Raw genomic sequence first — 25,955 nt, 5'->3', positions numbered from 1 at the left:
GGCTGATCACCCTTTAGTTAATTAGCCCTGCTACCACTTTTTTTTTTTTTTTATAATGGACCGGTGACCACTGAAGTTTTTTTTTATACCTGGCTTTTGCAGATCTTTATAGTTAGTGGGGTGCAGACAAAGTCAACATGCCTGCAAAAGCTGCCCTAACTTTGCCGCTGGTAACATAACCTTTAAAAGCAAAAAACATCTTTGGATGCCAGTGGCAACGCTATCTGTCAGAAACCTACAATAGCACATGAACATCTTTACCGTGACATTCACAATTCACACTAGTCAAATCAGGGTCAGACTGGGGGGCCCGGGACTGCTGGTCCAGGGCCCCCCCTACTGCGCCGCTTGAACTCCGCCATGCGCGAGCCGCGCTTCTCGGTGCGCAAGTGCCAATGCGCAAGCGGTGATGCAATGCGCATTGCTGGAAACTTTTTAACATTTTTTATACTATTAGAGGGGGCAAGTCCGACAATGAGTCAAATAGTTGTCCCTAATGAATGTTCTACAGGCCTGAACTGGCAATCTGTGGGTTCTGGCAAATGCCAGAGGGGCTGCTGTAAGTTGCCACAGACAGCTGCTATTTATTGGGCTGATTGGGCCTCTGTGTACCTGAAATGCCAGGGCCTATTTTGATTCCCAGTCCAGACCTGGTGTCATGGTACCATTTTGTAACAGACTTCAGTGAGTTTAAGTTAATATTTACCTGAATACATTCAGTGGAAAAATTAGATTGCCCTTAAGGGATTAAAAATACTATAGAGATTCCTTTAAGTGCAGGTAAAATGACTCCAATTTAATCAATTCCACCTATGATGCTATAGCCATCTCTAAAGTTTTGAGAAGATCTTCCACAGGTAGTTGGTGCAATTGGGTTATATCAAGCCACACGGTAATTGCTGAGGTCTGACCTGAGCTCTGATGTTTGCCAATCACACTAGGCTTGCAGCTAGAGTTCCAGTGCATTCTACTGAAGTTAAAGGGGAACTAAAGTCTAAAATAGAATAATGCTAGAAATGCTGTATTTTGTATACTTAACATAAACTTACTGCACCAGAAGCCTAATAAAAAAAGATTTATGCATTCAAAGTTGGCCACAGGGGGTCATCATCTTGTAACTATGTTAAACATCATGTTTGTTAGGCAGGATTTAAAAGCTTCTTTAAAGGAGGCGGTGATGTTAGAAAATGAAGGGGGCGGAGTCTTATGGGTGGAGCTCTTCACTGATTGTTAGCAGTCCAGCAAATTAATTGTAGGCGTATGTTATAGACCACTAATGTACGTGAGGAGGAGGAGGCGAAGCTCCTGATGCAAATAGAAAAGGCTGCTAGTTTGGGTAAAGTAATGATAATGGGGGATTTTAATTACCCAGATATTGACTGGAGCAACAGAACTGCCAGATCAGTTAATGGGATAAAAATTTATAAACTTGTTACATGACAATTTTCTGGATCTAGTGATCTCAAATGACCCAGAAATGTGCAAGTCATTGACCCCCTGAGTACTAGTGACCATAATGTTATATCATTTAATGTCTGGTGCACAGGGGAGCTCCTTGTATATATTTGAATCCCAGATGCTCAACTTTAAATTAATCAACACTGAATCTGCTGGAATTGCTATTTTGACCAAATTCTGCTGTAAGGATGCCTTATCTTGAATAAAATGAATTAGTATACATAGTTTTGTGTAATATATGCACACCTCACCTTTAAGTTAGCTTTTAGCATGCTATAGAACGGCCAATTCTAAGCAACTTTTCAACTGGCTTTTTTTTTATATATAGTTTATTAGCCTTCTTCTTGTTCAGCTTTCAAATGGGGGTCAGTGACCCCATCTAAAAACAAATGCTCTGTAAGGCTACAGGTTTAATGTTATCACTACTTTTATTACTTTCTATTCAGGGCCTCTCCTATTAATATTACAGTCTCTTATTCACATCAATGCATGGTTGCTAGAGCCCCTAAGTTTAGCTTCTCAACAGCTGCTCAGAGCCCACTGAGCATGTGAGTGTCACTGACACTTTCCAAGATGGTGACCCCCTGTGACAAGTTTGAAGTCCTGGATCATTGCTGCTATTGACAAGCTGAATCTTTAGGCTTGTGCAATAAGTTCAGTATATAAAATTTGGTATTTTTAAGCATATTCATTTTTAGGGTTTAGTTCTCCTTTAAGGATGCATTCAATCAGACTAACTTGAGCCGCAGAATGAGCTTTTGTACTATGCTTCATTGTCCCTTGTAACCAAATCAATCCCATTTTTTAGTGGAGCCTCACTGGCAACATCTTTTTACTATTGGATCTCCGACGTTTTTGGCATTTGTTTTCGCCTGTAAAGCAATCAATTTAATATTTATATTTTTTTCAATTCTCGATTACTGCTTTACAACATGTGTTCCTTCTTGCCTCTTCTGCGGAATCATGTGCAACGCTGGGGAAATCTGGAGCTTGTGCCACACTCTACACATGGCATTAATGCAAGGGTTTACTACAACTATGGAACCAGCTCAACAGAGCAATGTCCATCAAGGTTACTTCCTGCATGGTTTAATAGTGAATTCTTTTAGGAGCATTTTATTTTCTTTAGAAACCTACACACATGCATGCGTCTTTTCTCTTTATATTTCTGTTTTACCATATTGTCTATGATCAACTAAAAAACGTTATTATTTTGCACTACTAGATCAGGTATGGGTCAGTTACCGTATATACTCGAGTATAAGCCGACCCGAGTATAAGCCGAGGTACCTAATTTTACCTACGAAAACTGGGAAAACTTATTTACTCTAGTATAAGCCTAGACACAACTACAGCCCTGTCTCCCAGCAGCGCACATTCTGCCAAAACGACCCCCCCAGCGATCAACCGGACTTCTTTGCTGATGGTGACAGAGAATTGCCAAACGGATTACTGTGTGCATTGTCACACTGTCCCACTACCATGTGCAGAGGGTGCTGTGTGATATTGCAGTCACTGTTAATTGTTCGTATAACCAACAGAGGGCGCTGTGTGATATTGCAGTCACTGTTATTCTTTCATATAACCAACAGAGGGCATTGTGGGATATTGCAGTCTCTCCCCAAGTGTACTGTTGGTATAGGAATGATTAAAAGTGACTGCAATCTCAGGTACCGCTGACCCGAGTATAAGAGTTTTTCAGCACATTTTGGATGCTGAAAAACTTGGCTTATACTGGGGTATATATGGTATGTTATTTTGCCAATTTGCATAATTTAATTGCATTTTTACCTCTGCATTATTGTTTGTTAGCACCGCTTTAAAGCTTGGAGCAGAATTCTATCTTTCCTATTTCGGATTCAGAATATTGTGTGCTTTCCAGAGATACAAGGTTTTCTGGGGACAATGTAATCTTGGGGGATATTATAACACATAAAACAAATGTAGGCCACGAACGCGTTTGTCAAATTGCATGTTTTCCAAAATTATAGGGCTTTCTGGGATATTTGTAATGATTGAGGATCTACTTACATATACCACATATTTTGGGGTACCTACAAGATACATACTTTTGTCAGCTGTTCAGTGGCCCTATGGTATTAATATTTAGGATGTTTTACCTTTGTAAAATATACCAGCATGTTGTGTTTCACAGGTGAGTGGGTTTTTGACCATTCAATCCGCCAGAAACCATCCCTTCAAACGGGTGGGTGGAGGATGGCCCTGTTTGGTATCATCAGGAAGCACGTGATTGGCTCCAACCAAAATGTAATTTATGAGGCTGTAAACCCCAGGTCAGAGGGTATATGGATCTATTTCTGTAATCCATATTTTGTTCCATAACTGAACCCCCAATGTTTCTTGGTCCATAAGTTCTTTCCTTTAAAAGACAAACTGTTACCAGATCCTTACAAACGAGTTTATTAAGGGCACAGACAAATGCAAGTCTCTGGGCTCAGGTAATCAGCTACAATTGATTCTCTCCAACTTGCAGTAAAGTGTGATGGAAGTTTTTCAGAGCACAAGTCACATGACTGGGGCACCTGGGAAATTGACAATAAGTTTAGCCCAGTTTGCCCTTTTGAAAAAGTGATTTCAGTGCAGAAGTCTGCTGGATCAGAACTATTAACGGACGCATTTTGAACCTGCGACAGTATCCCTTTAAGCATGAAACCCAATTTTTTTTTTTAAATTAAAACACCAGTTATAAGTCTCAACTGTCAATCAAATATCGCCTGGCCCTTCTTTATGCCTTAGGCACAATAATTACTTTCACTTTCCATTCTACACTTCCTAGACTGCACATTCTCCCTTCCTCCATACCTGCTAATTGTGTAGCCTGTGTATGGGCATGTGCATCAGGTCCCCCATTCTGACACATTATAAAGATTTCGGCATGATGCAAAGCTTGCCTTAAAGGACAAGGAATGTTAAACTAAAGAAGTAGCTAAAATTTTGTTTGGGCTTCTGTACCAGCCCAAGGCAACCACAGCCCTTTAGCAGTAAAGATTTGTGTCTCCAAAGATGCCCCAGTAGCTCTCCATCTTCTTTTCTGCTGATTCACTGCACACGCTCTGTGCAGCTGTTACTTACTGAGCTTAGGGACTCACTCACAATAGACAGAACACAGAATAAAAATGTCACAATAAGGCTGATTAGTAATTAATACAGATAATTACTGCATTGCAGCACAGAAACCAGTGCAACTAGCATCAGAATTTAATAATCAGCCCTGTAGCATCATCTTATATTAGAGACAAACCTCATTTTCTGTTTGATAATTTGTGACGACCCCTAAACTTAGCTTCTCAACAGCTGCTCAGAGCCCACTGAGCATGTGAGTGTCGCAGACACTTTCCAAGATGGTGACCCCCTGTGACAAGTTTTTGTGTCTCCAAAGATGCCCCAGTAGCTCCCCATCTTCTTTTACTTACTGAGCTTAGGGACTCACTCACAATATACAGTACACATAGAAATGTCACAATATATATTTTTGCACTTGGCATGGCAAAGCCCTTGGATACAGAACTTTTGGAGGGAGGTAATGCAATTTCTAGCAAACAACTTAGCATTCCCACAGGTATGCCCCCCCCCCCAAAGTTTGCTTATTGGGGTTAGTGGAAGATCTCCCCCTAACCCGTGCCAGATCACTTCTGAAACTAGCCTTATACTAAGCAAAGAAAGTGGTAGTCATGAATTAGATGGGCAAAGATGCTCCATCAGTTGCTCAATGGGTCAAATTGAAAGGATATGGGACCCTTAGGTAGACATTAATTTGACTGAGCTCCCTGAGGGTTAATTTAGACTAACTATTAAGATGTCACAATGCATATGTTGATGTCACAATGCATATGTTGATGCATGTATACAAAGTGAAGTGTTGCAATGCTCAGTAACTTTGTTTTTCATATCTTACATAAAGTGGATTGTATCATGCACTAAAGGTTTTGTGTACCAACAGATTTTACCTTGTATCTACCATGTTATAGGTTTTCCCATTTCCCTGAAAATTAAATAAATAAAAACTTTAAAAAAAAAAAAAAAAAGTGTCACAATATAAGGCTGATTAGTAATTAATACAGATAATTACTACATGGCAGCACAGAAACCAGTTTCAAAGGTTTCACAGTCAGCACCCTTCGCCTCCAAATTACTTTAATCTGATGCACCAGTTTCTTTTCTTAAAATGCCTTTATGAGGACATGGCCAATTGTTTGGGGTCAGAGTCCATGCCCTAATAAAGGCATTTTAAGAAAAGAAACCATTGACTGGTGCCGTCAATAACTAAAGAGCACAGAAACCAGTGCAATTAGCATCAGACTTTAATAATCAGCCCTGTAGCATCAGTTTATATTACAGGCCAATCTCATTTTCTGCTTCATAATTTGTGACGACCCCTAAGCTTAGCTTCTCAACAGCTGCTCAGAGCCCACTGAGCATGAGAGTGTCTAGGTTTGCCACATGGCCGGTATTTTACTGGCCTGGCCAGTAAAAAAAAGATGATTGACTCCAATGTTATTAATAGGGAAAAAATAAATATATAGGAAGGCCGGTATTTTTTTCTAGAAAGGTGGCAACCCTATGTGAGTGTCACAGACACTTTCCAAGATGGTGACCCCCTGTGAAAAGTTTGAAGTCCTGGATCATTGCTGCTATTGACAAGCTGAAACTTTAGGCTGGTGCATTAAGTTCATTATATAAAATATGGCATTTTTAGCCCTATTCATTGTTAGAGTTTAGTTCTCCTTTAATAACAGTGTTAAATGGCACCTGCCTGCCTACTGTGATTGTGATTTCCCAGACTGAAGGAAACAAGATTAAAATAGGGATGCCACCTTTCCCCAGGTAACTCCAGGTGGGGTCATGATGTAATGGGGTGGGTCAATGATTATTGGGGGTGGGGCTATGCTGTGGCGATTGGCAATTGGCCGAGGGTGGCAACCCTAGATTTAAATGATTTTTATAGTGCAAGTAAAGTTTATTTCACTTGATTAACATCATAAAATGGGTTTCGGGAATTATATGTTAGGGTGATCGGTCTCTGTAACAAAACACATGAAGCACCAACTGATGAAATTGTTTATCTGCTAGTATATATGTATAATGAGAAGCTGCAGGAAACGTAGGACATATAAAGATGACCCTTTACTCTTGTGTTGTACTTAAAACATCATTTAATATGCAGTTTTACTAATAGGTATGTTCATTTTAGCCACATTAATCATAATAAAAGGGGAACAGATGAGAGGAAGGCAAATAAACCTGCAGGAGGCCAACTGCTAATTAAGCCTCACGCTATAAAAATAGAATATTGAAGTCACTGGGGCCATAAGTCCAAAGCACATTTAAACAATCTCTGCTTCTAAAATGCTTTTACATAGATACGTGCATGAAGAGATTCAGTGCTCATATAATGTGGAAGAATAAAAACAAAAAAAAAAAAAAAAAATCAAAGTTTGCTTTATTTTTGCTTGAACTCAGATATTGAGGGTGAAAAGGAGGCAAAATGACAGAAATTGCTGCAACTACAGAAACATTTGTAGCAGTCACAAGTCAGACTATAAAAACACATGCAATTATATCTTCATGGCGGCACAAAAAGCCTACAAGTTTGTAGTTTACCAAAACATGTCATAGAAGGGATCAAGTCACCAGCTTTCAATAGCGACCTGCAAAAGATGAATTTAGTCATAATTAATATTTCATATTCACATGCTATGGTAAATATGAGCTTTCCCCACCAATTACAAAAGAAGAGATGACATTTTTGGGAGATATTGCCTTTGAATGTTCTGCTGCACTTTATAAATGGGTGCAGACCTGTTCCATCGCTAAGGTATCAGCCAATGGTAACAGGCAGAAAGTTGTGAAAGGTGGGACTAAATCTGTGGGATACATGAACCACAATAAATACAGTATTGATAGAATTATTTCCCAGAAATGGCAGATCCTTCATCTCAGCAGTCATGCCTTTTCTCTCTGCTGTGCACATCCCCAACTCAGACTTGTCCTTCCCACTATTTCTTGTTTTCGTAATATTAATAAATTGTCAAATACTTACGTGGAGAGTATGAACGTGATCTAGAGCGAGATCTGTAGCCACCGCGGCTATAATATGGAGAAGGAGACCTCCTCCTGTATAATAAGAACACTACATTATAAAAGTGTCACGAAAAAGATCATTTGTAAAAAAAAAAAATATATATATTCTAACTTTATTAAAATTAAATAAGGAGTTAAGGCCTCCAGTAATATGCAGTGCTAAAAAAATATAAAAGTAATTCATGTGTCTGGTAGAGATGTGAGAGAGCAGTAGCTCTTTTCCGTATTTATACATTACCTAGAAAACTGGTCTCTGTCTTGTCCTCCACGCCATCCTCCTCCTCCTCCTCCTCCACCACCACCTCCTCCCCCTCTGTAAAGCAGATCATGCAAATTACAAAAAACAAATGGCATTTTTAGCCCTATTCAATTTTAGGGTCTAGTTCTCCTTTCACCACTCAACTGCAGTCCTAATCACGACTGGACCACCATGGACTGACTGTCAGGTTAATTCAAGTCAAAGCCTCATGTCCTGGGGGAGGGAGTAATCGTTAAAATGAAAGCAAGTTGAAAAAAATGTGAACAAACGATTGCATTACCTGTAGGATCTGCTGTAGTAGTCTCTGTCGTCATATCCCCCTCGGTCGTATCCCCGATCGTAAGAATCTCTGCGCCGTGAACTGCCACTGAAGTGAATTAACGTTTGGTCAAGATTAAAATAAAAATAAATGCCATTAACATAGTGGTTTATATTTCATGAATACAGGTATCTCTCTCTCTATAGATCTGCAAATGTCTGAGTAACAGAAAATACAATAGTAGCGACACTCAAGTCTGTGTTTGTTCTGGAATCCGTTATTTGAGTGAGCTCTAATTCATCTGCTAGGAAAGGAACCCCCCCCCCAATAAGATAAATTGGCTTTAACTGTCAAGGAATATCTGACACCCAACTGCTGCACATGAAGACAGAATGAAGAGAAACAGGTGCTGAGAGAGGGATAGTGAACATAAACTTGATTAGTTCAGAAACAATGCAGAATATTTGATTGTATTTAGAAAGTTTCTTATTTCAGTATGAGCAAACTTATATTATATTTTCATTTTCATGATAGTTTCCCCTTTAAAAAAAATCCTGTCAAACACCCCACTGACTTCAATGTGTCTGACACATTTTTCAGGTTTAACTATCCCTAATTTATAAGTGAACTATTAAACAAATGGGCATATAAAAAGCAGTAAATATTTGTTATAATCCTTTTTTTACCTAAAATTATTATAGGTATGACAGTCATAAGACATGACAAGCTCCAACTAAACATTACACTTACTATGTTGGTCTTCCCATGTAGATTCCTGGTGTAGGTGTATGGGGCCGTTTTGTTATTGAGAAATCAACACGTAGCCGTCGTCCATCAAGTTCCATGCCATTAGCACGTTCTTTTGCCTTTTTTGAAAAACAAAAATGTTGTATAGGATTATATATATATATATATATTAAATTGTGCAAGAGCTCAGCATTTCAAGTGCATGTAAAAAGCTTCATGATTCCTGCTTTATCAGGCCAAACTGTAAGCCTCAAAAGCACTGAGGTTCCATAGCTTCATAGACACCTGCAGCTGCTGTGCCCACACATGTACTTTCCCATGAATCCTGCAGTTCTCAAAAGAATTTGACATTCACAAATGCCTAATGGAGATGCAAAAATACTTAACAATCTTCAGCATTAGAAATGAGAAATTCAAAAATTGGGACTTAAACCCCCAGCCCATAGGCCCTAAAATATAAATTATTGAAAATCCCACCAAAGTCACCATAAATAAAAAGGCAATATTTAAATCCACACAGGTTTTTTCAGGCCTTAGGATAAACTGAAATCCATCATTTCCCATTAGATGCGCTAACGCTAGACATCAGCACAATTCAACTTTACCGGAGTTTAATTCAATAAATATTTAAGCACCAAAGTTCAGAGACACATGGGATTAAACCTCCTCGTATCTTCAAACTCTAGCGAGCACAACTGAATCCGGACTCAAATTTCCTTTAAATGTCACGAGTTGGATAAACTTAAAACAGACTCCAACGTATGTATGTATGTATGTATGTATGTATGTATGTATGTATGAGTTTGCCAAACTAGTCACTGCCTGGTAGTTAATAACCCCTCTGGAAATAATGCAGTCAAGATCCTTGAATTCCCGACATTATAAGCTCCTCAAAAGCCATATTTTGCCGGTTATATAGAAATTTTTTATATAGAATTTTCAGTCCTAATAAAAAATACAAATGTCAAGAATATATTCCTATATCCAGCCTATTAATCCCCCCAATCCAAAATGTGCATGCTTCTAAACACGTCTCCATAACCAACACCATCCAAACTATTTGGGTTGTCAATATTCCTTCCCGAACACTGTAGACTCCAGGGTATCTTCCTACATTTTCATACAAATTGCTACAAAGAGGCCTATTTATCATGCTGTGTAAAACATTGGAGACAGACATCACCAGTGATATTGTCCATAGCGACCAATCAGATCTTTGTAGGGAACTGTTGAAATCAAATTGCTGATTGGTTACTTTGGGCAACAACAATGGTGATTTTTTTCCTCCAAAAAGCATTAATTTGAAATTAGAGGAGACCCCTACAATCAGAGATGGACATTTTAGCATCCACCTTTATTAAGAACATTTGACTTGTAACTGGCCTGCTGTTTTCTGTTAAGCGAATATGTATTTGAAAATAAATTCAATAAACAGTTGTCAGAAGAAAAAGAAAAAATTAGCAACTGGGAGTATTTTGAGGGACAAATGGCCTTGGTCTTATACAGAACCCAAAAACAGAAAAGTTAGTATTTTTAGCTTAATTCTTTGTTTATTTTTTTTAGATCATTCCTAATTGATGTAGTGCACTGGACTTTGCCTGGTGTTTGGATTTATCTTTATGAAATCAACAGCTTTAAGGATGACAAGCAACACCGGCTTAAAAGATTAAAGCAATGGCATCAGTTTTATCAATGCAGTGCACTGCCCTAATAAAAGGGACTTCATACTTATGATGCTTCAAGCTTGTGCTGCCTGCAGTATTCTTATAATTGACAAGCCTTCTCCAGCCAATTAACACTGCCAGACTCGGATCAGTACCGAGGGTACAAGGCTTTAAGAAAAAGATTAAAAAAACCAAATACATTTTACTCACCTCTTTCGCATCATCAACATTTTCAAAATATACAAAAGAGAATCCTCTTGAACGTCTTGACTGCTGGTCATACACTATGGAAACGTCACTAAGTGGACCGTATTTAGAAAAGACTTCTCTCAGATCACGTTCTGTAGTATATAGACTCAAACCAAATACTCCCAAACAGCAGTTAGGATCTGGATTTGCCTAAAGGGCGGGAGAAAATAAAAAGTTCAAGCCAGTCACGGACACCATCTATCTATATGAGGAAATATGTTCTCCTCTGAAAGGTATATTATTGATGACTACAGAGGTTCACCATATTGCATCCAAGGTAAGGAATATACAGGAATAGAAGACTGTTCCCCATATACCTTGCTTTGACAAGCTCTTGACCCTAAGCAGTTTGTGTCTCTAAGATTTAAAAAGGAGCAGGAGGAATTTGACATCTCCAGTTACGAGAGGAATTCTGTTTATTCCAACTTCTACTGCCACAGAAAAAACGTAATCAGGACCCTGCTGAGAATGTGTGTGACTGGTGGTTTGGAGGGATGATTTCTCCCAGAAGCAAGACTGAATCTGCATTTGAGACGCCGTTGTCTTGGTAGAGAACAAGGACGACTGTGACAAAGCCCCAAAAAACGGTTTTGGTACAGCTGAAATGCCAAACAGAAAAGCCATACATTGTAGATGCTTTACACCAGATAAAACAGTTGTGGGTAGGTCTTATGGGAGATGCAGATAATGGTTACGTAAGACCTACATAACTTTTAAATTGTTTTAATAATTTTGACAAAGAAAGACTACTGTGGACCATCTTGAACCTCTCTTTTTAGTATGAACTTGTATTTAACCTTTTATGGTCTGGAATTTTAAATTTTTCCCCCAACAACGGTCTGCTTCCAAAGTTTAACAAAGAAAAGAAGATGGCTGCCATGAACTGCGGGGGACAGAATCTGCACCGAGGGGTAAGTAAAAAGTTAGGGGCATTTGCCCCGGGTAACACCTAGGCTGGGGGGGGGGGGGTTTTGTTACGGGTTTGTTTCTCCTTTAAGAAATGTTGGGGCACTTGTGCGTCCTTCTTCCAATTACTTACACATTGCATTACTCTATAATATGCGGTTGAGCTTCTATCCATGGGTACCAAGTTTTCTTGAATTTTTCAGGGCAGCCTCTTCTAATGTAGATTAGTTTATTTATACAGAGGGATCATCAAATTAAGCTGTTTTTGCCACAGTGAAGGGGGATCCTGCGCTTTCCATTTCATACCTATACACTTTTTGACAGTGGTATAGAGGATAGCTAGAAGGATTGTCATTGCTCTGGTTGGAGCGAAGATGTCTACTTGATTAAGCAACAGGATCAACGGTTCAAGTTGGATTAGAGTATTTACAACCTCAGATGTGTATTCAGAAACAGAGTTCCAGAACAGTTTATTTTGTTGCAAGACCAAACCGTGTTTATAAAATTTGCAGCAGCATGGTGGCACTTAGGGCATTCCTCAGAGTATTGTGGTGAGATTTTGTGCAGTCTTGAAGGGGTGAGATAAGTTCTATATAGAACTTTGAATTGGAGTAGTTTGTCTCAAGCCCCAACCAGATACTCATGATGGCAGTCCAGAATATCTAGCCAGAGATCCTCATTTATACGACGAATATCCTGTGACCATTGTTGGAGGGGAGTGAGTTCTGAGACTTGGTAGGCTAAGTTCAGTTAGGCATAGAACGTGGACAATGGTTTGGGAAGTGGAGGATTATGGGCCCCATCTTCTATACGCCTTGAGGATGTATCAATAGCATGTCCTCTCGCTTGAGCGACAAGGCATGTCTTAGCTGAAAAAACCTGAACGATTGGGGACTTGGAACTTGTCCTTATTTGTCCTTAAGGTACTGGAAGTCACATATACCACCATTAACACCAACATCCTTAACATATTTAATATTGAAGCTGGCCCACAGTTGAGGATGTTTGTAATTGTGGTAAAATCGGATTACACCACAGTTGGGCAAAGGGAACATGTGGTTAGGGAGTCTTGGGAATAAATGAAACGCTGTGTGCTAGGCCTGCACCACGGCTTTCATTAGCAATGTGGTGTTGGGAGAGTGTTTAGTACCTCTGTATAATAGGTTTTTAAGTCCTTCGTATGAGCCCATCACTCAGGCCTCCAAAGTGTTAGCTGGGTTATCCCATATTGGGGAGGCCCACCACCATGCTGTTGCCAGCCTAACTACTAGGTAGCACAGAAACATGTTGGGTGCTGTGGGGAGTTGTTTTATTGCTTTGACCCTGGGTTGGGTAGACCCAATATAATTGAGGCAACAATGGTTTGAGTCTTTGGAAAAAAATAAATAAAAAAATAGTGAGAGGATACGGACAGGAGTTTGACGGAAAATAAACAGAAACTTTGGTAGCATGATCATTTTGAACAAGTTAATAGGTCCCACTAGGAATAGAGGCAAATTGTCCCAAGCTTTAATTTTATTCTCCAAAGTGTGCATTTGGGTTGGAGATTAAGGTCAGTGAATTGTTTAAGGTCATTATGGACTGTAATCCCAAGATATTCAAAGGATATGGGGCAATTGTAGCTCCTTCAGGCCTGCCTGTGCATGGGCTGTCTATAGAGAAAGTGGATTTTGACCAATTAATTCTTAGACCAGAGTATCTCGTATGGGTGTTTATAATGGACAGTGCCGTATCCAAGTCTGAAGTGGGGTTGGCCAGGTATAGGAGAGTATCATCTGCAAATAAAGACAATTTCTCTGTTTGGAGGCCCAATTTAAGGCAGACAGTGTTAGGGGACTCATGGATTAGGCAAGCTGGAGGTTCCATAGCGATGGCAAAGAGCAAGGGGAATAATGGGCATCCCTGCCTTGTATCCCGGGAGAGGGCAAAGTTAAGGGAAACCATGTAGTAGAAACCATGTAGGCTTTAGGAGCATTGTATAAGGCTATTGTCCATTTCATGAAATTAGTAGTAAACCCGAAGTATGCGATGGTAAAGCAGAGGTAGGCCCACTCAAAAGCTCTCTCATTATCTAGTGAGGCAATGACCCTTTCGCTCGAGTTGTTGTGTTCAATTACCAGATTAGTGTAAAGCCGTCTTAGGTTAACATTTGTTGATCTACACGGCATAAACCCTGACTGATCTGGGTGAATAATAGCTGGAAGAATTGGGGACAAGAGTCAAGCTAAGACCTTAGCCAGGATTTTAGCATCACTAGCCAGACTCCCCACTTGTGACACTGCTATTGCTGGATACCGGGAGGAGGATGAAGGAGATGCCTGTCAGTGAATAGCCAGAGAGGAGAAATCGATCCAGTATGGATGGTCGCCTTTTCTGAAGAGGAGCAGAAGTGGACTTTCTGTAAGTTATTTCTTAATAAAGTTTCATTTGTCTCTGTTTATTTTTAAACATTTTTTTTGATGTTACTGGTCCTTTAAACATGATGCTAAAAGCAAGCTTTCGGTTATATAAAGTGGCCCAATACTTTGTACCTTACATACTGTATGCTATATGGTAATTCAGGTTTGAATTTATGTTATACCTGTATTAAATAATAAACAAACAGACCCATACTTAAACTTTTTTAAGGGGTGCCCAAAATTTAGGACACATTCTGTCTGCTTTTGTTAAAAATAAATGGTGACTCGAATTGCATTGATCTAACTGCCTAGATTATATCAGCCAAATTGGTTCTATGCAAATGAAACAATCTGCATGACAATTTCACTGGCAACAAAAATGTACATAGTCGGGGGGGGGCACACTGGCTAAGGCAATGAGTGCTAACTATTGACTAAGCTTACCAATGCAGGTATATATCTAGAAAAGACTGCCTTTCTAATGAAATCTCATAAGATTTAAAACAAAGGAGTCTTCTCTGTACTGGAAAAAGTAGAAATCAATTGTTTTTGACAGATGTGTGAACTGGGAGTAAATTGTGTATATTTTTTTCATTATCCCCTTTAAGTTAAATCAGTGGCAGTCTTGCTATTCAGTTGTTTTCCTTCTTTTATTCAATGAAGAAGATTTTGAAAACTGTAAATACTGCTATTGCCAATGTCATGTCAAAGTAAAATGCATTAAAATCTTTCTGCAAATGAACAGATGTCACATACCCGGTTTCCAATATGCCTTCGCCGAGAAGACATAGGAGAGTGACTATGGCTGTGACGCCTTCTATATTCTCTACTGTGTGACCGGCTCCTTGATCTTTTCCGAGACCTAGAGCGAGTGCGTGACCTTGTATAATGTCTTCGAGAACCTCTTCTTGATCTAGACCTAAAGACACAAAAGATTTGGTTAAAATTGAGTAGCCTTTATTATAGTCAGCTACATTAAATGAACAGTTTAATGTAAATATAAAAACTGGGTAAATAGGCTGTACGGGAAATAAAAATGTTTCTAAAGTAGTTAGGCAAAAATGTAATCTATAAAGGCTGGAGTGACTGGATGTCTAATAGAACAGAATCCAACGTCCTGCTTTTCAACTATGAGTTAGTCATCGACTTTAAGGGGGGCCACATGGGACATAACTGTTCAGTGAGTTTACAATGGATTCTTAACATACAGCTCAGATTCAAAAGTCTATCTATTTACACAGTTTTTATTTTTACACTGAATAATTTAGCTATTTAACGTAATACATATTTATGGGAAAAAATGTAAAGGAAGTTTAAAAAATGATTAAGAGAAACGTCAACCAAGCCTATGTCAGTGAGCTGAGACACTTGCTTATCATGCGCCCAAACACAGTTGCTCACATTGGGTGCTCCAGTCCCATAGGAGATGCGTGGGGCATTTTGTTGCGATATTAGTATTATTTCACCCAGCCAACTTGCAGACTTTATTAGATTAATTATTTAGTTTAATTTGACATAAGGCTAAACCGGTTTCTTTATTGCCCAAGATCCCTCAGCATTGTGCTCTGACAAGCTTTAATCTCACTTTCCTTAAAGGATAAATATTTAAAACAAGTGAATGTATGAGTGTTTTTCTAAGCACTTTTGTAATTTACATTAATTTTTTATTTTATTTTAATTCCAAGATATTAAGGGATACATGTGCTGTTAATATGAATGAATTGTTACAACAGCACCACCTGCTGGTCAGTTTCCCACCAGTCTGACCACCAAGTAGTCAAGGAAGTTTTCGGGAGAAAGAAAGAGGCTGCTCTGATATTCTTCTGCTTAGGAAAGATGTGAGAAAGGTTTCTATTTTTTTTTCTAAGCAGAAGAACATCAGAGCAGCCTTTCTTTTTCCTGATAACTTCCTTGACTACTTGGTCAGACTGGTGGGAAACTGACCAGCAGGTGGTGCTGCTGTAACAAAATTCATTCATATTAACAGCACATGTATCCCTTAATACCTTGGAATAAAAAAAATAATGAATGTAAATTATAAAAGTGCTTAGAATAATCCCCTCGTCAATTTTACATTCACTTATTTAAAAGGTTTACTTATCCTTTAAAGCGATATTGTCATGGGAAAACATGTTTTTTTCCCCAAAACAAATCAGTTAATAGTGTTGCTCCAGCAGAATTCTGCACTGAAACGAGTTTCTCAAAAGAGCAAACTTTTTTTAGATTTTATTTTGAAATCTGATATGGGGCTAGATATACCGTCAGTTTCCCAAGCTGTCCCCAGTCATGTGATTTGTGCTCTGATAAACTTCAGTCACTCTTTACTTACTGCTGCACTGCAAGTTGGAGTGATATCAACCCCCCTTCCCCAGCAGCCTTACAACAGAATAATGGGAAGGTAACCAGATAGCGGCTCCCTAACACAAGATAACAGCTGCCTGGTAGATCTAAGAACAGCACTCAGTAGTAAAAATCCAGGTCCCACTGCAACACATTCAGTTACATTGAGTAGGAGAAACTGCTTGCCTGAAAGCAGTTCTATCCTAAAGTGCTGGCTCTTTCTGAAAGCACATGACCAAAAAATGACCTGAGATGCATGCCTACACAAAAATATTACAACTAAAAAAAAAACACTTGTTGGTTCAAGAATTAAATTTATATGGTAGAGAGAATTATTTGTTTTTCGAAAAAACGAAATCATAAAATCATGACAGAATCCCTTTAAGCAATGCAACGTGGAATGAGGTCAAATCTCAACTCACCCACGGGATTAGCCTATTAACAGAACAATGGGCAGGTAAATTCTCCCCGACACCTCTCCTGAAAGGGATTCTGTCATACGAAAACTGTTTATTGTGTTTTTACTCATAGGTCTACAACCATGCATTACCATAGCATATTCCTACAGAATCACAATGCACCTATATAGTCATACAGTTTTTGATCTATAGGGATTGTTCCCCCTAAAGAGGAGCTGCACCCACCAAACCATAAATAATGGGAGCAAAAAATGGTACACGGCTGAATATTAAATTCTGATGGTGAAAGCATTTGTTTATGAGATGCCATGTAATATCTAGTTTTGTATTGCGACTATTGTATTGTTTTTATGTCCTTAAAGGAACAGTAACAAACAAAAAGTATTTTAATGTAATTAAAATATGATGTACTGGATTTGCTTCAGAAACACTACTATAGTTTATATAAACAAGCTGCTATGCAGCCATTCATTGAAAAAAAAAAGAAGAAACGGCACAGGTTACATAGCAGATATTCGAAAATTCACTTTGTACTAACAAGCTTTCATTTTCTGCTGTTACCGTTCCTTTAAGTTCGGGTAACTGACAGCAATCCAAAGTATGTGTTATGAATTAACAGGAAAAATAGGGGGGAAGGCTACTTTGGACACTCAAAATCCTTTGAACCTGGTAAACTCCAAAGGTTTTAATGCACGATTACAAGGATATTGTATGAAATTTGTTTAAAATGAAAAGAAAAATGTAAATTATTTTTTTCTGGTTCTCAGTGGGATATTTTCCAGGAATGTTTACTTTACACACCTTGAATGAGATCTGGATCGGGATTTTGATTTGGAACGTCTGGATCCCTCTTTTGAACGAGATCGGGCAGCTGAGCGATTCGGGGACGGACTTGCAGACTTGCCAGACTGTCGTGCACTTCCACTCCGTGACGCAGATCTTGATTCCTAAATACAGATATTAAGTTAAATAAAAAAAAATGTTTGTACAAAACAAATAAAGATGCAGTTCAAAAGACTAGAATTAAAGGGAGTATTTTGCATGAAAAGTCTGCTAAAATTTTAAAAAAACCTAATTTGAATATGTTCCCTAAAATTTGTCTACCCTGTATAGACTGATATAGAAATAATGCATGCATATGTAGTTTAGTATTATACAGGGACACAGAAACAGACTAGTAATTACTTAGCGTAGTGCTTTCTGATTCCAGATTACTTCTTATCTTAACTTCATTTTAATTTCTTTTCTTCATTCTTCATTTTCAAATTCTGACTTCTTTTCATCTTCCCCACTTCACACAAATTTCTTAATATTCTAAAATTAGGACTTCAGTTCTGAAATTAGCATGCATTTTTTCTCTCATAATTTCAGCTTCAGTTATTTCTGAGCTTCAAATAATTCTCATTTATTAAACTTGTCAAATGACGACTTCTGTATTTTCCTTCTTCAATATTAACCTTAACAGAAAAAGAACAGGATGAAGTTTAATTTTTTTTTTAGGATCAAAACTAATGACATCTGGAATTATAAAAAAAAAACATAGTATTAAAATACTTAATGTCTAAATTTTATCAGTAATTTAATTATGGGGAAAGCTGATGTTATGAAGCTGCATGAAAAGGTTGTTATGAATAGCCAGAGATGAGTCCTATATTGCAAGGATTGCGGCATTTCTAAAAATCACTTATTTCACATCTGGCAAGATCACAGCAACGTTTTGGACTACATAAATCCTCTCTCATGCTAACAAATTACTTCAGATACTGCTTTCATAAGCTATGAATAATCCAACATAAGGAATAGATATCAAACAAAACATTGCAAAATTATGTAAAAAAAACTAGCAGAAACTTCCATGGATAGGGTAGAGAAGGAAACTGTTGTTTTAAATGCATGCTAGTGGTAGATGATAATAGCATGCAAGAGTTTTAAAATTAAAAAAAAAAAAAACGCACTAATAAAGGGGTAGAATTATATAAGGTATAGACTTGCAAGGAATAATACCAAGCTCTTTTTTGTATCTCAAAATGTTGAGAGTGTGCTCAATTAAAAATATATATTAAAATGTACAGAAGTTGTCATAGGCTGACACAGAATAGCGTCTGTTGGAGTGCATAGTGTAGTTTTAGCCACACCATTTTTTGTGGATTTCTTTTCTCTGGTGCTGTGACAGAGTAACGCTAAAGTAAATTCAATATTTAAAGGCCAAGGAAAAACAGGATCACTGTAACCTACAAAATGACAACTAGAATTACTGAAGGGTGCATAACAAATTGGTGCCCCACACTGATTCTACCTTTACTTCAGTTTTAAAATGGGATTACAATCTACAACACAATACCCATGCTGGTTACAACAAGAAGTAATAGTCAGCATTTCTTTATGAAAGACAGAGACTTATGATTAAATAAGTAGGAGCTTGGACAGTGGAGTTGGAGTTAATGGTACCTATTGGTTTTTAACCACAGCGGTCTGTACAGTGCATAAATGTTTGCTTTTTAAACAAAGGGCTGCTAGTCTTGGTAATTCTATTTGTACATGTGCATGGATTTGTGTACAGAAGAAGGCTGTCCATGGTACAATCTACTTGGAGTATGATACTTATTGTGCGAGACGTTTGTTATGGGGAGGGCACTTTAAAGGGATACTATTAAGTACTTCTGTACTAAAATCAATTTTTCAAAAGAGTAAACTGATTTTTTTTTATATTTCATTTTTGTCAGATTTAAATCTGACATAGGGCTAGACATATTGTCAGTTTCCCAGGTTCCCACAATCATGTGACTTGTGGCTGATAAACTTCAGTCACTCTTTACTGCAAGTTGGAGTGATATCACACCCCCCCCAACAGCAGAACGATGGGAAGGTAAACAGATAGCAGTTCTCTGGTAGATATAAGAAGAGCACTTAATAGTAAAAGAAAGTCCTGCTGTGACTCCTTCATTTACATTGAGTAGGAGAAACAATAGCCAGTCAGAAAGCAGTTCCATAGTGCAGAAATGACTCTTTCTGAAAGCACATGGCCAGGCAAAATTACCTGAGATGGCTGCCTACACACCAATATTACAACTAAAAAAAAAAAAAAAAAAAAAAAAAATGTTGGGTTAGGAATTAAATATTACTTGAGTGAATTATTTGGAGTGTAAAAAAAAGTGTAATTAAATAAAAACACCATAAAAATCAAGACAGAATCCCTTTAAGTAGTGAACATATCTCTGCTAAGAACACTCTATAGCAAGAGTGCCCATATTATACTAATGCGATGTTGTCCTATTATGATCTAAATCCATAAAGCATTGTTAGCATTCTGTTCCATGGAAAATATTACTTAAATATCGATTTATGAGAAAATGTATATTGCTATATTTAACAACTATTTCTTTTGTAACCTTAACATAATAAATATTTGAATGAAAAGAATGAATCAGGAGGGTGATATAGACAAGCTGTTTGTATGAGCCACATTCCAATGTAAAAAGAGTTGGTGAGCCACAAATGCATGGAAAAAAATCCATGGGGGTGCCAAGTAAGGGCTGTGATTGGGTATTGGTAGTCGTTATGTGGACTGGCAGCTTACAAGAATGTTTGGCAGTACACCTGGTTTTTATGCAACCAAGACTTGCCTCCAAGCCAGGAATTAAAAAAAAAGCACCTGCTTTGAGGTCACTGGGAGCAACATCCAAGGGGTTGGTGAGCAATATACTGCTTGCAAGCCACTGGTTGGAGATCACTGAGCTAATGCATTTTTTCCAGGATGTGTATACTTGCAGAGGGATTTTGACAAGTTTGCAGTCTGGGCGACTAAGTGGCAGATGAAATTCAATGAAGATATATGCAAGACATTTATACCCCTTTTTACACCACCCACCCCCCTATTGACGTGAGCTCAATCAGTTGGGCTTAATTAGAAATGGTGCATAAACACTATCTGAGGTTCCAAAAATAAACATACATTGTTATTTATACATATTATTTTGGATTCCACAGATTGAAAGCAAATAGTGCAACGCAATCTAGTTGTGACAAATGGGAAGTATTTTAATAGAGTAAGGGAAAAAGTTTTTAGTGTTATTGTGAGCTAACTGAAAGCAACTGAACTGGAAAAGTGTTGGAAGGTGAACAACCCCTTTAACCCTTTCCCTGCCAGCCGTTTTGTCCTAGATGCGAATATCTACTGCCAAGCAGTTTTTAGACATTTTGTACTCTTTCAATTTAAGGGCCTTCCTGGGGTGGTCTTTTAGTTTATCCAGTAAAACAATGTATTTTTTCCAGGACAAACTGAACTTTCAAAATATGTAACAATTTCGGTGTAATTCTACTTCTGTAAAAAAAAAAAAATAGGCTTCTAAGTGTAAAAAATTGAAAAACAAATAACGTTTCACAAAGAAGAATCACATATCAGAATCATCATTTATTTTATGTACGAGAACACAGCCGATTTGGAAAGGTCTATGTCTCCTGAATGCGGCAATATATAGTTTTATGGAGATTTCTCACTTGTATAGATCAAAATCTCTAAGCAGTACACTAACAAATTTCCAAAGCACCGATCCCCAAATGGCATTTCAAGGCCAAACATTCCACTAACAATAGATTTAACCTAGAAAACTACCCATTATTAGAAAGAACAGATTCTGGTGAATCAAAAATGGGTAAATATATCTTTGTACTCCAACCAACCAAGTTGCAATCGTTTCCTAAAGTTATGTTTTATAGAAATTGGGGATTTTTTTTGAAAAATTACCTCAAAGCTTCCACTCTACAGCATCATATCTCTCACACATATGAATGTAAAACACCCCAAATATGAAATCCTTGGGTCCACTGAATAGTTTGATGCCCAATATGTATAGGTTTACCTAAACATGTGGTATATAGGGGCCCTAAAATGTAAACACCCCATTTGAGCTATTAGTTCTGTAATTCCAGATATTGCAAAAATCAACACATTTACATAGATTGGGGGGGGGTCAAAGTTAGAAAAAAGTACGTTCACCCCAGAAAACCATATATTTTCGGAAAGTACATATTCCCCCGAATCCAAATTGGGTATGCATGTTTTTCTACTCCAAAGCACCAAGCTGCAAAACTTTCCTAAAATTGGCGATTTTAGGGACATTTTCAAAAAATCACCTCAAAACGTCCACCATGCAGCATCGTATGTCCCACATACTATTGAGTATCAAGATAAATCACCCCAAATATGGGGTCCTCTGAACAGTTTGATACCTAAAATGTATAGGTGTAACCAAGCACGTGGCATATAGCGGCCCCAAAATGAAGACCCCATATGGTCTGCCATTTCAGGTGCTGCAAAATCAACACATTTACATCATTTTGGGGTGGGCAAAGGTAGAAAAAAGTAAGTTCACCCCATAAAACTAAATATTTTCGGAAAGTACACATTCCTGCGAATCCAAATTGGGTATGCATGTCTTTGTACTCCAAAGTACCAAGTCGCAAGCCTTTCTTAAATCTGGCGATAAAAGCAACGGTTTTAACATATCTGAAAATCGCCTAAAAATATTTCATTTGGCTGCATTTATCTCACCCAATTTCTTACATTCAATTGTAAAACACCATAAATATTGATGCCAAGGGTCTACTGAACAGTAGACATAGATATACCAAGGCATGTGCGGACCCCAAATAAAAAATAGTGCATGAGTTTACCAAAAGATAACAGTACAATGAATACGTAAAAAAAAACAAAAAAAAAACACCTGTTTGTGAGTTTGTGTATAAATGTTTGTGCACTAATAAAAGTTGTCTGAGTGTTCAAATACATGTAAATAAATGTACAAAAGGGACCAAGTGTGCTAGAATAAAAAAAAAAACAATCTTTACTAAAATGTGCGTGTTAAGTGTATAAATGTACTGTAAATGTGTAAGTGCAGGTAAGTGTGCAAAAAAACGTGCACTTACCGTTTTTGGAGCAGGAGGATCGATGTCATCGCTGGAGGAGTCCTGGCAGCGTGTCTGCAGAGTTGTTGCGCAGTAGTAAGTGCGTGGGCGGCTCTGCAGGCAGGAAGCAGGTCAGTGTAGTAGCAGACACTCAATGCAATGCGTCTGCTACTTTGAAGTCGGATCTGCGACAATCGAGTCTCAGATCTGACTTGACAGCCCCCCAGCCTCGTTGCCTGGGGGCTGTCTTCTCTCCCCACTCACTGTGGAGGCGGCAAAAGCAGCCGAAGCAGAGAGAAAGCTCAGCTGCTAATGTACCATGTACGTTCTTGGCAGCCTGAGCATTTGCCTGCCAGCACGTACGCCGTAATAATGTGTTGTTACCCTGGACATGTAAAAATTGGGTGTTTATTTTTACAAACTATAATTGAATTGTTATAGTCTGAATGAAAGTACAACATGTGCACTCTCTATAGCAGGGTTCCCCAACCTTTTTTACCCGTGAGCCACTTTCAAATGTAAAAAGCATTGGGGAACAACACAAGCAGGAAAAAGTCCCTTGCGGTGGCAAATAAGGGCTGTGATTGGCTATTTGGTAGCCCTTATATGGCCTGGCAGCCTACAGGAGGCTCTGCATGGCACTATACTTAGTTTTTATGCAATTAAAATTTGCTTCCAAGCCTGGTATTCAAAAATTAGCACCTGGTTTGAGGATACTGAGCGCAACATCCAAGGTGCAGCATCGAACTGATGCGGTCCTCGATCCAACATGATAATTAAAGCTGCCAGCTCTTGACAGGGGAGGCAGGAGCTTGTTTTTGAATTCCAGGTTTGTTGGCAAGTTTTATTTGTATAAAAACTAACAACAAGAGCCTCAATGTAGGTTGCCAATCCACATATGGGTAACCAAAATGGCCAATCACATCCCTTATACATCTGAATGTTGCTCACGGGATCAAAAGGTTGGGGATCCCTGGTTTATATAAACAAGGTGCTGCGTAGACATGGGAAAGTCATTCAAAGGAGAAAAGGCATGGATTATTTAGCAGATAAACTAAAATATAATGGTGTTCTACAGAGTTTAGATCTGTGCCATTTAGCCCTATTTCTATAGATCTTTCTGAAGCAAACACCAGTTCTAGAACAAAAGCTGGCTCTCGCACACCCAATGTAAGATGCGAAGTCTGGTGCTCAGTGGTAGAGGTTCGGCCACCTAACAATTGAATCAATAAAGAAGAAATCCACGGCACACAGGCTGCTGCAAGCAAGGAACCCCTTGCACATTGAATGCGCATTAAACGTGCAAGGGGTTCCTTGCTTGCAGCAAACACCAGTTCTACCGGTACATTATGAATTTAAATATTTTTTAACACTTTTGGGTGTTACTGGTTGTTTAATGGTAAAGCAATGTACTCAAACCAAAGGATTCCTCCCTGGCTAAAGGTGGCCATACACGGGCCGATAAAAGCTGCGGACAGACCGAGTCGGCAGCTTATTGGCCTGTGTATGGCCACCTTTAGTGTATGGGGCCAGATGTCGATCGGGTGGGACTAAAAATCCAGTCGGATCGCGGCCGCATCTGTTCGTTGATGTGGTCCCGCGATCCGCCCATTAGCCATGGTTAGGATCCGATCGTTGGGCCCTAGGGCCCACAATCAGATCAGCCCGATATTGCCCACCTCAAGATGGGCATATCTGGGAGAGTCCAATTTCCAAAACCCACCAGCACTCCCTGGCCTCTCAGATACAAGCTGGTCCGGTGCACAGTTAGAAGGGATCGGAGACACGTTAGCAAGAAGGAAACCGGCACTCAGGACTCAATGCAAGCGGGCAAAGCCCTGCGTGTTTATTGCAACGTTACGTTTCGTTGACATTACCAAACGTGCGCATCTCTCCACGTATGGCCACCTTAAGTAGGGTGTCAGTAGGGTGTCCCCAGGCCCGGACTGGCAATCTGTGGGTTCTGGCAAATGCCAGAGGGGCTGTTATAAGGTGCCATAGAAATCCAGTGTTTAGTGGGATGGTGGGGGCCGTTTGGGCCGCTGTGTACCTGAAATGCCAGGGCCTTTTTTAATTCTCAGTCCAGGCCTGGGTGTCCCTAATTAAAATTGAAAATACCAGAACAGCACTTAAATTAAGATTTGCACATGTAGGCCTCATTAACGTTTAGGCGTTTAGCGTCTATACTGATGGCAAAATGACATTCTAGTCGTAAACAATGTAAATATAGGCACGGTTATATGCTTCTTACAAACAGTTCAGTACGACTAGGGCTACGGAAAGAACGCGTCTGAATAAAAACGCGCTAATCCGGAGAATATACGCGCGGGTTACATAAAGTAGAGGCACTTCTGTTTGGGTTAAATAATACATCAGGCGCTTATACTTCGCAAGACAAATCTCCATCCTTTTACACGTGCTGCTGGAAACAAACGATAAATTAGCGCGCAGCTCCCGAGCTTCTCAGATTAACGCTCGCGCGTCCCCCAATAGAGGAAAAGTACGCAGATAAGATAAAACCACGAACGTAACAGCAATTTAGAACAGATTTAGAGAAGGGCGAAGAAACCATTTTGGGTGCATATAACAAATGTAAAATGGCGACAGGAGTTCCGCATTTCGAGGCGGCGATATCACAAAGACAAGGATTAAGGGAAGCATTTCCGCGCAACTATATGCATCGGAGACGTCTGAGCGTTACGTCGCACAAACCGCGAACACTTAAGCACTTGCCAAGAATGAAATGAGCCCCATATTACTGACCCGATCGACATAATTTTGCTCTCCGCTATCACTCATCTTGTCGTCCAGGTTTAGCAAAGCGATACCGTCGGCCTCTGGACACGCAGGAAATGATGTAAAACACTTCCGGGCGTAAAACGCTTCACGCACGCTTTTGCGCAGACTCTATTTGGTTTCTGAAGCTTTTTTTTTTTTTAAGAACGTTTGCCTAATCCAATACTATAATATAAATGTCCTATATTTTAGTTATTGAAGGGACTCTGTCATTTGTTTAGCAGGAACAGGCAAAGTTATCGTGAAAGTCTTGAATCTTGTACATTTTCTTATGGTGAATAATTCCAAGTAATCCCTTCCACATGAGGGGAAATGTATCAGGGTTGCCAGGTTTGCAGTTTTCTAGCCAAATTGGGCTAATTTAAAGCCCGGGTCGGTTTTGAAAGTACAAACAAGCCAAGGTACAGATTTTGTGCGTTTGGCTGGTTTCTACTTTAAAACCAGCCAAATTTT

General features: G+C 38.9%; 1 protein-coding gene across 1 annotated transcript; it reads right to left on the bottom strand.

Annotated features, from left to right (window-relative positions):
* Positions 1-6,614: 6,614 nt before the first annotated feature.
* tra2b.S (transformer 2 beta homolog S homeolog) lies at positions 6,615-25,530 on the bottom strand (the record flags this gene model as incomplete). Its single annotated transcript, NM_001088933.1, is given in 9 exon segments — positions 6,615-7,127; positions 7,520-7,593; positions 7,799-7,873; positions 8,100-8,186; positions 8,829-8,944; positions 10,700-10,888; positions 14,800-14,962; positions 17,604-17,749; positions 25,470-25,530. Coding segments are annotated over 9 exon segments (897 nt in total). The 3' UTR covers positions 6,615-7,116.
* Positions 25,531-25,955: the final 425 nt, after the last annotated feature.

The sequence above is a fragment of the Xenopus laevis genome, chromosome 9_10S (assembly GCF_017654675.1).
Source record: "Xenopus laevis strain J_2021 chromosome 9_10S, Xenopus_laevis_v10.1, whole genome shotgun sequence".
Classification (NCBI taxonomy): domain Eukaryota; kingdom Metazoa; phylum Chordata; class Amphibia; order Anura; family Pipidae; genus Xenopus; species Xenopus laevis.
The sequence above is the reverse complement of the archived record's forward strand: the minus strand, read 5'-3'. Positions and strand labels throughout refer to the sequence as shown.